The sequence below is a fragment of the Mustela nivalis genome (assembly GCF_964662115.1).
Source record: "Mustela nivalis genome assembly, chromosome: 5".
Lineage (NCBI taxonomy): Eukaryota > Metazoa > Chordata > Mammalia > Carnivora > Mustelidae > Mustela > Mustela nivalis.
In genome coordinates this window covers 57,998,758-58,012,587 of record NC_139024.1, presented here as the reverse complement: position 1 = coordinate 58,012,587, position 13,830 = coordinate 57,998,758, and the positions used below count along the sequence as shown (strand labels likewise).

Sequence of the window (13,830 nt, the reverse complement as noted above, 5' to 3'; positions counted from 1 at the left end):
CAACCACCTGAAACTCTTAGGATCTGTATTTTGGGGACCTAATGCTGTTTAATGCTCAGGGAAATACATGTCTTAGAACAGACTGAAGACTACTAAACCACATAAAAGTATTTATAGAAGCTTCTATGAATGGGAGATTCATAGAAGGGAGATTTTGCTAAGGTGAGCCAGTACTCACTCACTCCTTATGCTCTGGCAGATCACCTTCTCTCAGAGAGGTAAGAGTGGGTATAGGAATGGAGGTAGTTATCCCAGTGGATTTCTTTGAAGAGGTAACCTTTATCCTTTTGTCTTCTTTCCTACCCCCAGCCTAAACTGTACATTAAGGCTCAACCACATCAGTTCCACATACTAAAACCAAGCCCCAGGCCACTTGTCTGCTGCTTGTCATGGTCCTCGGCATCACTGGTAAGGCCTGTGGGCCAGGGTTTCTCACATTGGCCAACAGGCTTCTTTGATGGGCACGGGTACTCAAGGCTTCCCTCTTTCCACCCCCTCCCACCCTCATTAGAGGTGGGGGGTGGGGGGAAACCAGGCGTGACAGATTCAAGGAGTTCTTAACAAATAATGTTCGGAAGAAATCCCAATAAGGAATAGGCAAATTTCTAATTTGTACTAAAAATTAATGGTAAGGACAGTTCTAAAACTGGAACGTGGTAGCCCAGGGTAGACTAAAAACTCCAGTAGCCAGTACTCTGACATTAAACATCAGAAATAAATTACATAATATTATGGAAAGATCCAAATGTTGTATCAGTAATTTTTAGAAATAAATAGTGTTAGGAATTTAAGCATATGAGCTTCCACCTTAGATCCTAATTTGCTCAAAACTAATACATGCTGCAGAAGTCAGAAGAGTCGTTTCTGTGGGAGAAGTAACAACCAGGAGGGGGCATGAGGGAGCTGGGTAGGGAGGTGGAAGTGGTTTAATCTCCATATGCACAGTTCCGCGGGTATAGTTGTATATAAAAATCAGTCAAGTCAGTATGCAGGATTTGTAGAGTTTATTATATGTAAGATATATCTTCATATAGAAAGCCTCTAAACACAAAAGACAAAGGAGCTTTAAAAAAGGTTAGGTTTTATATTTTTAAAACTCATTAGATACCAAATTCAAGACATAGATTACATTGTAAATGTTAACCTTTTTGAATAAAACTAATATTGACTTAAATGATGAATTTAAAAATGCATTTATTGGTGATTAAAAATAATACTTAAGCAGAGTAGTATTTTAAGCCAGACAGAGCAAAGAAAATTCTTGTTTAATATATATATATATATTTTAAAATTCCAGTAATAGTTTCTTAAATTCCTGTTAAAAAATATAATCAATATTAAAGTCAGCAAAATGCTTTTTTTGACTGACGCCTGGATTATTTTACCACTTAACCTGGTTACACAGTGATACATATTTTTTTCCTGTCAGATGTAACTGACAACCAGTTTAGTCTTTAAGATAAATGAAGTGATAACTCACATTGTAGCATCTTGTGGAAAATATTCAAACTACATTTAAAATGCTTTTTTAAAATGGAGACTATTATTCCACAAGAAATTGTTTCTGTAAAACTACAGGTTGGCTATGGCAATAGTAACTAAACTACATCCAACCCTGAAGGTAGAAAAATCCCTGAAAAGAAATACACAGCCTAGTTATAATATGCAGTATAAAGGTTATTTTCTTATTTTAAAAATTCTCCCATTTTGGAGAAATCCAAACCTTTCCATAGTTCCCTTACTAGGCAGTGCCACATAAAATTAGTTAACATTATTATGATCATGGCTTACGATTAAATTCAATTTGACAAACACGTATATATAGCAGCCCTCGTTTGGATGTCGGTTATGACAATATTTGCAGTTCCATTAAAGAATACTTGATTAAATTTGGTACAAAGCATGAACACTCAGGACAGATTGGCACAATACATGCAGTTCGAGAACTCTTCTCATCTCAAGCCAGTCATCACTGAATAAGCCATATTCCCAGTCCTGCTTTCCAAATCTTTCCTTGTATTATTATAACTGATGTTTAAAATGCTTCCTAAAACACCTTCCAGAATAAGAAAAGTATGCTTTGAAAACCAGTCATCTGAATGCATGATGGAAATGAGGCAGGATGGCGGAGCCGGTGCCAGCTGGGAAAACGTGGGGGATGGGAGGAAGGGGGAGCTGCCCCAGGCTCATGGTGCTCATGGCTAGTGAGGGATCTTGTTGCTGCTGCCCCAGACAGCCTAACCTGTGGGGCAGAGACTCCCCAGGCCCCAGGGTGAGAGAGCTATTCCCAAAGGCATTTTGGGTAGCAGGCGGGGGCAGCTGCCAGAAGCCCAACAGGGGGGAGATGTCCAAAGAGGCAGGTATTGTTAGGTTCACAGCATCCGCAGTTAGCTCCTTGGGCAGGCTTACTTTACCAGCACTTCCCTTAGCCAGATCAAAACCTGGGGTGAGCTTGTGAGGTGACTGAGGCTCTTGCAGAGGCAAGTCCTCAAGCAAATTGATATTGCAAAATCCTTTCGTATCTGTTTTGAGGGGCAGGCTTGCAAGTGGGGAGTATGAGGTAGAACTGGTGTTGTACTTGTGATTCTGGAGGGGTGGGGGAGGAGAGCTAGGAGCTGTTACGGGGTGGAGGGGGACCAGGGGCTCTGGCAGCGGTTGTACAGGCTGGGCGGTTTGATCCGCGGGGTTGTGGGGGTGGCTGTGTACCTCAGCTGGCAAGCTACTTGCAAGCCCGTTCTGTGCAGGAGCTCCTATAGGGAAAGGAGACAGCGGGGCAGCCTTCAATTGAAACTGGGGAGAGATGGAGTGGAAGGTGCTCAGAAGGTCTCCAGACTGCAGACTCTCTTTCATCAGCTCCTGTGAGTGTGTCTTCTTGGTATGTCGAGTGAGGTGGTCTTTGCGCCCAAATCTCTGGGCACAGAACTGGCACAGGAAGTCCTTGCAGCCGGTGTGGACCACCAGGTGGCGCCGCACGTCCTTCCGGGTGTAGAAGCATCTCTCACAGTGGTCGCACTGGTGCTTCTTTTCCTTGGTTCCGCTCTGGGGCTTTTCCTCAGCATGGGCTTTGAGGTGGTCCAGCAGCACTTCTGTGCTCCCTAGCTCCAGGGCACAGACCCCACAGGTGAGGTCGCCGCTGCTGGCCGCATGGAGGGCCAGGTGCCTCTTGTAGCCCAGCATGGTGTTGTACTTCTTCCCACACTCCTCACACCCAAAGGCCATCTTGTTGGGGTCATGAGTTTGGAGGTGGTTCTTCAGGTGGTCCTTCCGGTTGAATGTCTTCTCACAGTGAGCACACTGGTGAGATTTCTGGGGCGAATGGGTAGCCATGTGCCTAGGAGCAGAAGGAAAAATTTCATAATAGACTCAGTTTGTTTTAATAGTCAAGCGTGTGGGGATGCTATTATTAATGGATTTTCTAGGTGCTGGCATAAGAGATTTTCATCTAAAAGAGAGCTTTTCTGTGTTTTCCAGATTCTACAGACATACAACTTTATATTCTTAAAAAAAAAAAAAAAGGCATTAGAGGTCTAATAGTTTTCAAACCTGTAAAAAAAATATTCTTTGAGAACCTATCTTCCTCATCTATACAAAGATTTCTAAACACATTGAAAAATAGGTAATTTTTCAAGAAGGCTCTTTGGAAATTACTGCATTTTCAAAAGTGACCCAATTTACCTTCTATATAGAACCCCATGCCCCCCTCATGCCCCCTTCCCAGATTTTAGGTTTCTGTTCCTCTAAGTATAACTCCTCTTGGTCTTTACCAATTGATACAAAAAGTTCAGGCCACAGAAATAACACTGAAAATTTTAATCCGTATTCTCAGAGAGTGTTCACTTGGACCCAGAGTACCACCCACGACCTGTGCTTGGAGTGTGAGATCCAGGGGATCCTTACGCTTCAGTCTCGGGTCTTCTAGTTAGTACTTTTCTATCCGCTCTCATCTCAGAGGTGTGCAGCCCCTGGCTCCAGAGGCTCTAAACACAGAATACCTAAAAGAGTGAACTGTCAAAATGGGTGTGAAGCAACCTATGTTGTACCTGCAAGCCACAAGTTGTAATTATGGACACTGTTTTGGAAGGAAAACTTACAGGACTTGGCATTTTATGATACACTTATTTACTAAAATGGACATTTTTAAAGTTTTAAGGATGACTAAAGTTGTAATTGAACTTGGGATTTCCTCCTATCACTGAGTCTTTAAAAACCAAAAGCATTTAGATTTTAGGAAACCAGTGGAACTACAAAAGAAAATGGAACTGTGATGGTTTTCCAGAACGGATTTGTGCTTTACAGATATAAAACAGGTATTCTGAAATTTCAGATCAACTAGGATGACTATGGCTTGTCCTGGAAGCTCAAAGAAAAACTTTCAACTGTTATAAAGTCTTTTTGAACTGCCAATGAAATTACCAGTGACCTTCATGAAGTAGGCTGATGTTGAAGAACTGGAGATGGGGCTGCATGCCTCTGAGATGCAACTGAACTTGTGGCTTTGGATACAAAAGAATTCCTAACAACTCAAAGTCAAAAGTGTACTAATTATACCTTTCACCCAACCTTCTACCCTAGCTTGTCCATTCCTTTTCCTTTGCTAGAGGTAGAATGGGTAAGGGATCTACAGGAGCCAGTTCAAAAATATAATGAGTTAAGCCAAACTGTCATTTCCTTAAAAATAAAGCACCGGGGCACCTCAGTGGCGCAGTTAAATATCTGCCTTTGGCTCAGGTCATGATCTCAGGGTCCTGGGATCGAGCCCTGCATCAGGCTCCTTGCTTATCAGGGAGTCTGCCTCTCCTTCTCCCTCTGCCTGCTTGTGCTCTGTCACTCTCAAAATTTAAAAAAAAAAATTAAAAAAAAAACAAACCAACACCTTGTATCTCTGCCTTAGCTGACTCTTTGCAGGGCATAAAAAGAAAAGAAGTGCCTATCCTTTCCCTCCATGACACCAGAGCTCAACAAACACAGGGATATATATCATGGCACAAACAATGTGGAGGGACAGGAACCAGTGTTCTGGGCATCAGAGAGATGGGAAAGGATGCTGTGGCTCCAAGTCCCATGCATACTGAAATACAGTGCAGATGGGGTTTGCCAAGCCTAGTTAGAGGGCAAACAATCCCATTCTCATACAAGATAGCCACAGATACATCATCAGGAATAGATGTGAGGGGGGAACCATCTACAAGCTTGGCATTTAAACGACTTTTTATTTGGTCCAGTACTAGTGAATAGGCCCCCAAGAGCTTTGCCCTGGCTCTTCTATTCATGCCTCTCTCTTTTTTTCTTTGTGGAGGACTTTGATCTGACTAGATTGCATTTATTGCCCATGGATAAATAGAGCAATGCCAAGGTAACAACTCTGGACCATCCTACTCCTGACTACCTGTGAGAAAGGCACAGATTGACCAAATTCTACGTGGGCAATAATACCAGCCGCCATTCCTCTGCATTTTTGGCTCTCTCCTTTGACTGGCATCCAATTCTTTCCTCTTTCAACTGATCCTTGACTCATGCAACAATCTCAATCTAGAACACGATCAGCTTATAGCTGAAATTACTTCAATAACTGGTTTCCTTCCCTCAACTTCTCTTCTTGCCTCACAACCCATGAAACCACCAGTTTCAGTCTGTGCTTTAGGCAGCACCAAGGGTGGCGCCTGGGCTGTGCCCGCGATCTCAGAATTCCTCAGGGGTCCCTGCTGGCAGTAAGACTTCCCACCAGCCTTGCCAAATCAGCTTGCTTTCTTGCCTTTTGCTGTTTCCACCTGCTTTCCCCATTTGCTGTACTGGGACCCAGTTCTCTTCTCTAGTTAAGCAAGTTTTTTTCTCCCACCTCTACTTATAAAATGGAGCTTATGTTGCAACTGAGGGGAATTGGGAGGAAATGCTGCCCGTTGTAAAAGCTACGAACCCAAAGCCGAAAGCAACCCCACCACCTCTCCTCTCGTCTATTCCGTTTCAGACCTGCGGTTTCAGGCCGAGGCTCACCAGGCTGGCTGCTGCGCCTGGGCGGGAGGTTCTTGCCCAAAGTGTGCTGCTTCCCGTTCCCACCTCACTTCACACCCTTCCCTGGGCAAGTTGTTTCCCTTCCTCAGAGCTACCACCTCTGAAACAAATGGCTTAAGACGTTTTCAGTGCTCTCTAAGGGGTAATCCCACCTAATTCCTGTCACTCCAATCATCTGCCAGCTCCACTGTCTTCTCCAAATATCTACCTCTGTCCGTCTCAATCCTTATTCGCTGCTGCCACATCCTCGCCACGGGCTGACCACAGCAAACATGGCTTTCAGCACGTGGGTCAGAATTCCTACATCCACAGAAGCAGCTTGTTGCAAAACAGGAAGGCTTTGCAGCAAAATCTGTGCACACAGTAGGCATTCATACTTACATATTTGTGGAAACTAAACATCGGCCTATGTACGGAACCCATTTGAATTTTAAAATACCTATGTATTTATAGGCTCATTTAAAAAACTAATTACAATTATCTATGACAGTGACATATTACAATTACCTATGACAGGCCCCATCTAAAGGGCCAGGAGCATAACTCAGATCTTTTCAAAACTTTCAGGTACCTTCCTCCAAGGGCACTCCAAGATTTAATAATAATGTGGTCCATGTTAATACCACTCAGAGGGAAATCCTCTCTGGCCACATTTGGACTCTCACCTGTGGTAGTCTGAAAGTTGCAGCTCTGAAGTTCCCATCATGAAGATGAAAGACAAATGACAGATTTCCCTTCATCAGGTGTCCAAAGCAGCACACAGTAGTGGGGATTCTGCGTGCGGATCTCACACACACCACACAACATTCATGCTCAGTGACGCTGCTCAGGACTAGTGTGCAAATGAGGGATGCTCCATAGGTTTTATCTTTTCTAGGATATAAAAGCCTTTGGAGGCAGAAACTATAGCTCATAAATTCATTTCCCTCATGGAAGTGAGCACCTAACTGTCGTTTAAGAAATCAGACTAAATGTACTAAGGACTGCACAACAGTGCTACAACAGTGGTTTTTATCCTTCTGTGTATCATGGATGCCTTTGAAAATCCAGTTAAATGCATATCCTCAACACCTGGTTACCCAACAATTCTACTTGTTCAGCCAGACAGACTGCTCCTAAATTGAGAAGAGGCTCCGTAAGCTGATGCTTGCGAGACGTTCCCTCCTCTCCAGCCTCACTGTCAGGCCCTGGAATGTTATCCTACTTCATATCCCTCTACTGTATGCCTCCTCTCTCTTCTCCAAATTACTATGAATCTTCTTTCTAACATCCCAGTCTAAATCCTGTTTTGCACTACTTAGACTCAATAGAATAAATAAACCCTTTAGGACAGCAGATAAGCCTATTTGGACAGACTTCCTTTTTTGCCTCCAATTGAGCCTCACCCATACCTCCTCCACCACTACCCTCTGTACTTGTGTGCTTTAAGGTCAAGGCTTCGGGCTTCCCTAGAACCTCTTCTCCGTCCACCTTCTCGTCACTCTTTAGGTCACAGCCTAAGACTACCTGTCTGGGAAGCCTTGCAAGCACGCATCAAGTCCTGGGGAACAGCTCCCTACACCTGTGTAGCTTTGTCAAAGAACTTGCATCGAATTTTCATTGTGTTTGCATGACTCACTGTCCAGCATGGGTCTTTCTGTCCTGTTTTTATGCCTGGCATATCACAGGACCACAGGAAATACTGGTTGAAAGAATGAACTGATGCTACATGCAAAACTGTCACAGAAAACCACAGTAAGCAGTGGCATTAAGGGCAAATGTGCATCCACAACCTGCATCCACTTTCCCTCGCAGTGTCTGCTCAGAGGGCTACCTAAGCCATTTCAAGGTATGTGTAAAAGTGCATACCTTTTCTAGAGCCTCTCACCTCATTAATTTATATCTGGAAATGAAGGCTTTGCCACAGTCTGGCTGCAAGCACTTGTAAGGTCGCTCCCTGGAGTGGGAATAATTGTGGATAGTGAACTTCTCCAGGGTGAGGAACGTCTTGCCACATAATTGGCAGGGATAGGTGGCCATGGGCTTTACTTCTCACACCTTCCTTTTCAGATGCGCTGACCAAATGCTGTGCCATTTAAGCACAAATGGAAGGATGGTGCTGAGCACATGAGCGGAGCCACGACAGCCAAAACTCCAGACCAGGGGAGAGGCCGCGTCGTGGTCCTGGGCCTGGTTCTACCCAGATATGGGCCTCTCAGTTACCATGAGCTTTGCTTCCTGCTTTCCCACATCCCAACTTATATATGCAGTCTCGGGCTGGGAGGAGAATGTCGGAGGCGCAGGTGAGGGTCCAAGAGCAGAAAGGTAATCTGCATCACTAGGCGGGCACGTGCTCCAGATCACCAGGCCGTCTGCAGAGAGAAGAGGAACAGAGGAACAGTTTTCTTGCATTAGCCTTTGGAAGCCAGTGCCCCTCCTCCCCTGCCAGCTCAGCACCAGTGACCCAGAACCACCAGGTTCCTTTCGGAGGCTCCAGTGTGGCCCCCGGGTCTCCCTCCTCCCTGTGTGCTTCCACAGGTCCTTCTGCAAGAAAGTCCTGAGCAGCGGGGAGGCCAGCATAGTGTTGGGACATCATGGGAGAGCACACGAAGCTTGTATCCCCTTCAACAGAGACTGCTGTTTCCATACAGACGGTATTAGCTACTTCAGATCCTGACTTCAGGTCAGTGGGAGACTAGGTCGACCAATTCAAAGAAAAAAAAACAAAAAACACTCCCCTGTGCGTTCCAGTGTTTCACTGGTACAGACAAAAATCATCTCTGCTTATTCAAACCATGGGCTATTCTTCTTCCCTCGTTGTTAGCATAACATACACCGCTTATCACACCTGTTTAAACTTCCATGGATGAGATGAAATAATTTGTATACATCCAAGTTAATTTGTTTGCAAGGTTACCAGGCTGAAGGTCTCAGCTCTAGGATGCCAACAAAATGTGAACAAAGCTAGTTTAGCTCACGGATGTGGGGCCTGCAGAGAGGAGACCCAGTATTCCCATGGAAACAAGGGCGGCTCAGGCTGCGGTCTGAGGTGTAGTTAGCATCCTCTAGTGAGCTATGCTCCTAATCTCTTCCCCTTTGCTTTATGGGGACATTCCCTCATTCTCCATCCCTGCCCTGGAGGGTCAACTGCTTGTTCCCAGGCCATTTCCAGGAGGTGGGCCTGCAGCCGCCTCGATCTCAACCTGTCTCACCACCTTTCCAACCCCGACAAGTCCCCCAAGGCCAGGCCCTTCTGCTTCTAGCTGCAGACCATCTTAAGATGAGGCCGGCATGGCAGGCAGGCCTGAACGAGGCAGTAAAAGCCTGGCTACCTAGAATCCTGTGCTTTTCTAGAGAGTAATTCTTAGGCAAGTGAATGCTAACCTTCTGTGTGTAAAAAAAAAAAAAAATAGAGTACTATATGTTTACATTAAACACCCTGGAGTAGCTTTTGTATGCAGCCCAACCTTTTCTAAGCTTTGCCAAGGAAGCAGAGCCCTCCTGGTGAAGGGACCGATCACAGCAGGTCGTCAAGTGCCTGTTTCCCGCAGGCGTTCATTGACTGCCCAGTCTCTAGAGTGGCTCCTTATTGTTAAAAGTTAATTTTACTTACCTTTTCACAGTTACTTTCTGATTGGAAAAGTAAAGTCTAGCTAGGTGCAATTTTATTGTACTAACAGTTGAAGCATCTTTAAACATACCAGCTCAGAGCACATGTACACAGAGAAACTGACATTCCTTTTCTAATGGCCAAAAACTGCAGCAAACTTCTTGTGTTCCTCATCAGCTAGCTCAGATGTTTTTAGTGTCTGCTCAGAGTTCCGCAGGAGCCAGCCCCAGGGAGAGACCCCTCCCTGAGGCGCCCCACCCGCCTGGAACCCTCAGAGCCAAAGTGCGCACTTGGACGTGAACTTTCAGCACCGATCCAAAGCTGGGCACGTGGGCGTTCTCAGCCAGCATCTTGGCACCAAACCTTCCAACGGCAGCATGCACCTACCTTGTTCCTCTGTCACCAAGTCTGACTCGAACTGAGCCCGTCTCCCCAACTCCTTGTGCCCTCACGGTATTGCCGTTTGTGCCCAAGGCCGCCCTCTGAGGCCTCCCCAACAACTGCGGCCACAGACAAAACAACTCCTTCTAGGAACGCTATCCCCGTGTGGCTGAGTATTTGCTGCCAGGTCTGATGATGTGTCCTACTTCTCATCTGGCCCAAGTCTGGCCGTAATACTGGCCCAGCTATAAAAGCCATAGAATTTATCATCGTCATTGAAAATACTTATTCACTTGAAATTGCTGTGTTCTTTCCAGGTCTATCAAAAAAGATGAAAATATACACATGGAATGAAGTTTAAGATTCCTCTTTTCTTTGTTCTCATTATAGCTGAATTCAAAATAGCACCAGTCCGTCAGGAGACGAGCTGGCTTGATGGGGGGATTTTCTCTCCCTTCCATCAATCCCCTGCATAGACACTTCTTCCAACTTTCCTCACTAAATTCATTCTCCCCACTCTTGTTTTCTGAGAGATGACCAGTATGTCCAAGAGGACTTTCTGTGATGACAGAAATGTCACATAGCTTATGGCTACTAAACACTCAAAACGTGACGCTGAGAAACTGAACTTTATGTTAAAATAGCCCCATGTGGCTAGGGGCTGCTGTACCAGGTAGTGGAGCTCAGTTTCCTGCTTGAGAGGGAGAGGAGCGCAAGGTTCTGCTTGCCTTTAGACCCAGCTGTGCTACTGATTCACCCTCCGGTGTTTCCCTGAAACATGGGACGGTTTATGTAGACCAAGTCTCTTGCTCTCTGAATGCCGGGGAAGGATTCCCCAGTTCAAATTCTAGCTTGCCTATTAGTTGGCTACATCTTGAGTGTCTTTCCTCATTTGTGACACCACCTGATACATACAGTGGGCTGTTGGGGACCACCAACTGGAACAACAGGGATCTGAAATACACGGGAATCTAAAAACACACCACACAAATATAGGTTGTTTATGAAACACTGGTATTAAAAGTAGAAGCTGTCAGCTGCACAACTGGCACAGGGTCCTAGCCACTCAGTTATGGATACGAGAGAAAAACATGTTCTCTCCCACTACACAACCACCATCCATTTTGCACAGTGGGAGGAACACACGTGCTCACAAATGCAGAAAAGACCCATGACACTACAGGTAAAAATTAGTATTCTTTGTTTTTCAACAGATAGGAACTTTGGCTCATAGCTTATCAACACACCAAGAATACAAAGGAAAAGTAAGATCTACTCAATTTAGACCAAAAAAAAAAAAAAAGAAGAAGAAGAAAAGAAAGAAAGTGCCTGCCCTTGACCACTAAATAAAATTTTCCCAGATCCGCTTTCCAGCCACTTCCCTAGACTCCAAAGTCCAACAGTCATGGACATCATTACCTACATTTTCCTTGGCTTGGCCCTTCAAATATGGTGGGTATATAATCAGGGATTTTTAGACACAGCATATTTTATTTAAACGTGACACACATTTCCTTCCTGTGCTCCCCATGGAACTTTTGAAGAACAAATGTAATTCAAGCATTTTTATACATATTTCACTTATTTCATGAATGTCTTTTCCCAAAACTTCGTGAGTTTTAGGTCTGTGTGTTAAATACACCTAGCCCAACACTAAGTGCAAAGTTGGTCCTCAGATGCTGAATTGAATTAATCTGAAAATGAACACTCTTTAATTTCTTCAGGAAGTCTTTTTTAATGATGAATTCAAATTCACAAATGGTTTTAAGGTTCCATTCACCATAACTGTGTATTTCATTAATATGGACCTTCAAATATAAATATTTACACTGTTTTCATGATATTATCACAAACTTCTATAAAAATAGTCTGTCTCAACAGACTATAAATTCATTGTGGCTGAGGATCAAAGCTCAGCTGTTTTTAAAAAAATAAACGGTGCGGATAATACAACGTCCCCCATCACCACGTACATGACCAGCACTGGCTGGCTGCCGCCGATTCCAATCTTTAGTTGAAACCTGATGCGCTTTCTGGCCACATCCTTAACAGACTCATGATTAACCTTCTATCATCTGGCAGACCACCAACAATCCTAACAGAGAATTGACAAAGGGATGGTCCTGATGATAATCAGTCTATTCTGTGACATGCAGATTGCATTTGAGTCTTAAATACGGTAATATTTTAACACCTGTCACCCGGGAAAGATAGTAAGTCTTCCCCCAAAACATCTCAGGACATAATTTTCAATCCCCTTGATTCTAAAAATACTGAGTGAGTGATACAGATCTGCCAGTACGCCAAAGAAGGCTTGTGCCATCTGCTTCATTCTGTTCATACTGATTATTTTGGGGATGAGTGAGGATCAGATTGGAATAAGAACATATATATATGGCAACAGCTAGGAAAGGCTGTGTGCCCTGAGAGCCAGTGGTATATGATGGTAGAGGTCAGAGCACAAGTGTAGTAGTTCTAGGATGTCCCCAGTGCTGCGTAACACAATCAGCTAATGGGGAACAACAAATGTTCTACGGCATTCTCAAAATAAACTATGACTTCTGGCTTCTATTTCCATTGTGCCCAGTGACACAATGCAAGACCCATTTCTGATAGGAAACTGAATTTCCATTTTTAATCTTCCAATGTTGGTACTCTAAGATTTTTTTTGACTCCATTCATCACCATTCCTTATAGATAAGAAGGTTCTGCTCCAAACATTTCCCTGTGTCTCATATTCCCATAACTCGGGATTGTTTTTCTATAAATATGTTAAAAGCCAGTTTTAAAAGGGCCTCTATCAAGTTTCTGTTTACTTCTTATACTCACAAAATATGAAACAGTCAATCATGGAGCAGGGTGGGTAAGTGAGAGGGTGCTTCTCTTAGTATCAGTTCTTTGGAGGACATTGGTAGCAAGTTTCCAACATTAACAAAACTATCCAGAAACATCAGCAAGGTAAAGATGATGTTTCTCAGAACCTCGAGGTAGCTGTTTCTTATTACACATATGCATTGAAAAATCTGGTAGGTATCGTATCTGAGTGAGTGTGGCAGATGATTTGGGACTCAGTGTATGTCTAATCAGCAAAACAGGTGCTCCCGGGGCAGGACTAACTTGGTTGAAGATGACAGATGTGAGACCTTGATAAGTACCTTACCAGATGGCTGTGGCTAGGTTTTCACTCTTAACTTAGAGCAGGGGTTCATAAGTGGCTGTGAATTCTCTGAAATTCTGTGCAACATTAGGAGGTATGAATATTGGAGTTCTTGGACCAAAGCTTGTTTCAGATTTGCTAAGGAGTCCAAGATTCAAACAGGTTAAAGGCCACTGTCTTAGATAAAAATAGGAAAAAAAAAAACCAAAAAAACAAAAAAACCCTCTAGGTGCCATCAACTCCGTGTGTTCGCAAAGTCATTGATATTTCCTAATCCATAGGCCATATATTTTGTGAAACAATCATTGCATTTTATCAGGTTAGAGTAAAAGAAAAGCCAAAAAAGTTTCTATAATAATGTTCTTCTGAAATTTAAGCAGTAAACAACTTGTACAAATTTCATTTCAAATTTGACTACACGGGGGAGGAGGGGAGCTGCGGTGCCTGGCTGGCTCGTGTCGGTAGAGCATGTGACTACGGATCTCAGGGTCATGAGTAGGCGTCCCAGGGTAGGCACAGAGATTGCATAAAAAATTTAAAAATGTAAAAAATAGATTAAAAAATATGGCAACAGATGACAACTATCATGTAAGATAGGCCTACCTTCTGCCTAGAGGGTAAACTACCCTCTAAATCATAGGGAGGGGTCACTTGTCAGCACCTCGAAAAATCTTATATCTGAAAAATGTCTGCA

The 13,830-nt window shown here is 43.9% G+C and overlaps 2 protein-coding genes across 2 annotated transcripts in view; both read right to left on the bottom strand.

Moving 5' to 3' along the window:
* Positions 1–989: 989 nt before the first annotated feature.
* PLAGL1 (PLAG1 like zinc finger 1) lies at positions 990–8,031 on the bottom strand. The gene is made up of 2 exons (XM_082730783.1): positions 7,877–8,031; positions 990–3,331 (listed from the first exon to the last, which is right to left on the bottom strand). The coding sequence occupies exons 1-2, from the start codon at positions 8,026–8,028 to the stop codon at positions 2,092–2,094; spliced, it is 1,392 nt and encodes a 463-aa protein (XP_082586909.1). The 5' UTR covers positions 8,029–8,031; the 3' UTR covers positions 990–2,091.
* A 193-nt stretch (positions 8,032–8,224) lies between these two features.
* The window catches only part of LOC309864116 (uncharacterized protein), a gene marked incomplete at its 5' end in the record, with an annotated part of 64,580 nt that continues 58,974 nt past the window's right edge, over positions 8,225–13,830 (bottom strand). Inside the window, one exon of the mRNA XM_082729448.1 lies at positions 8,225–8,360. The remainder of the gene's footprint in view (positions 8,361–13,830) is intronic.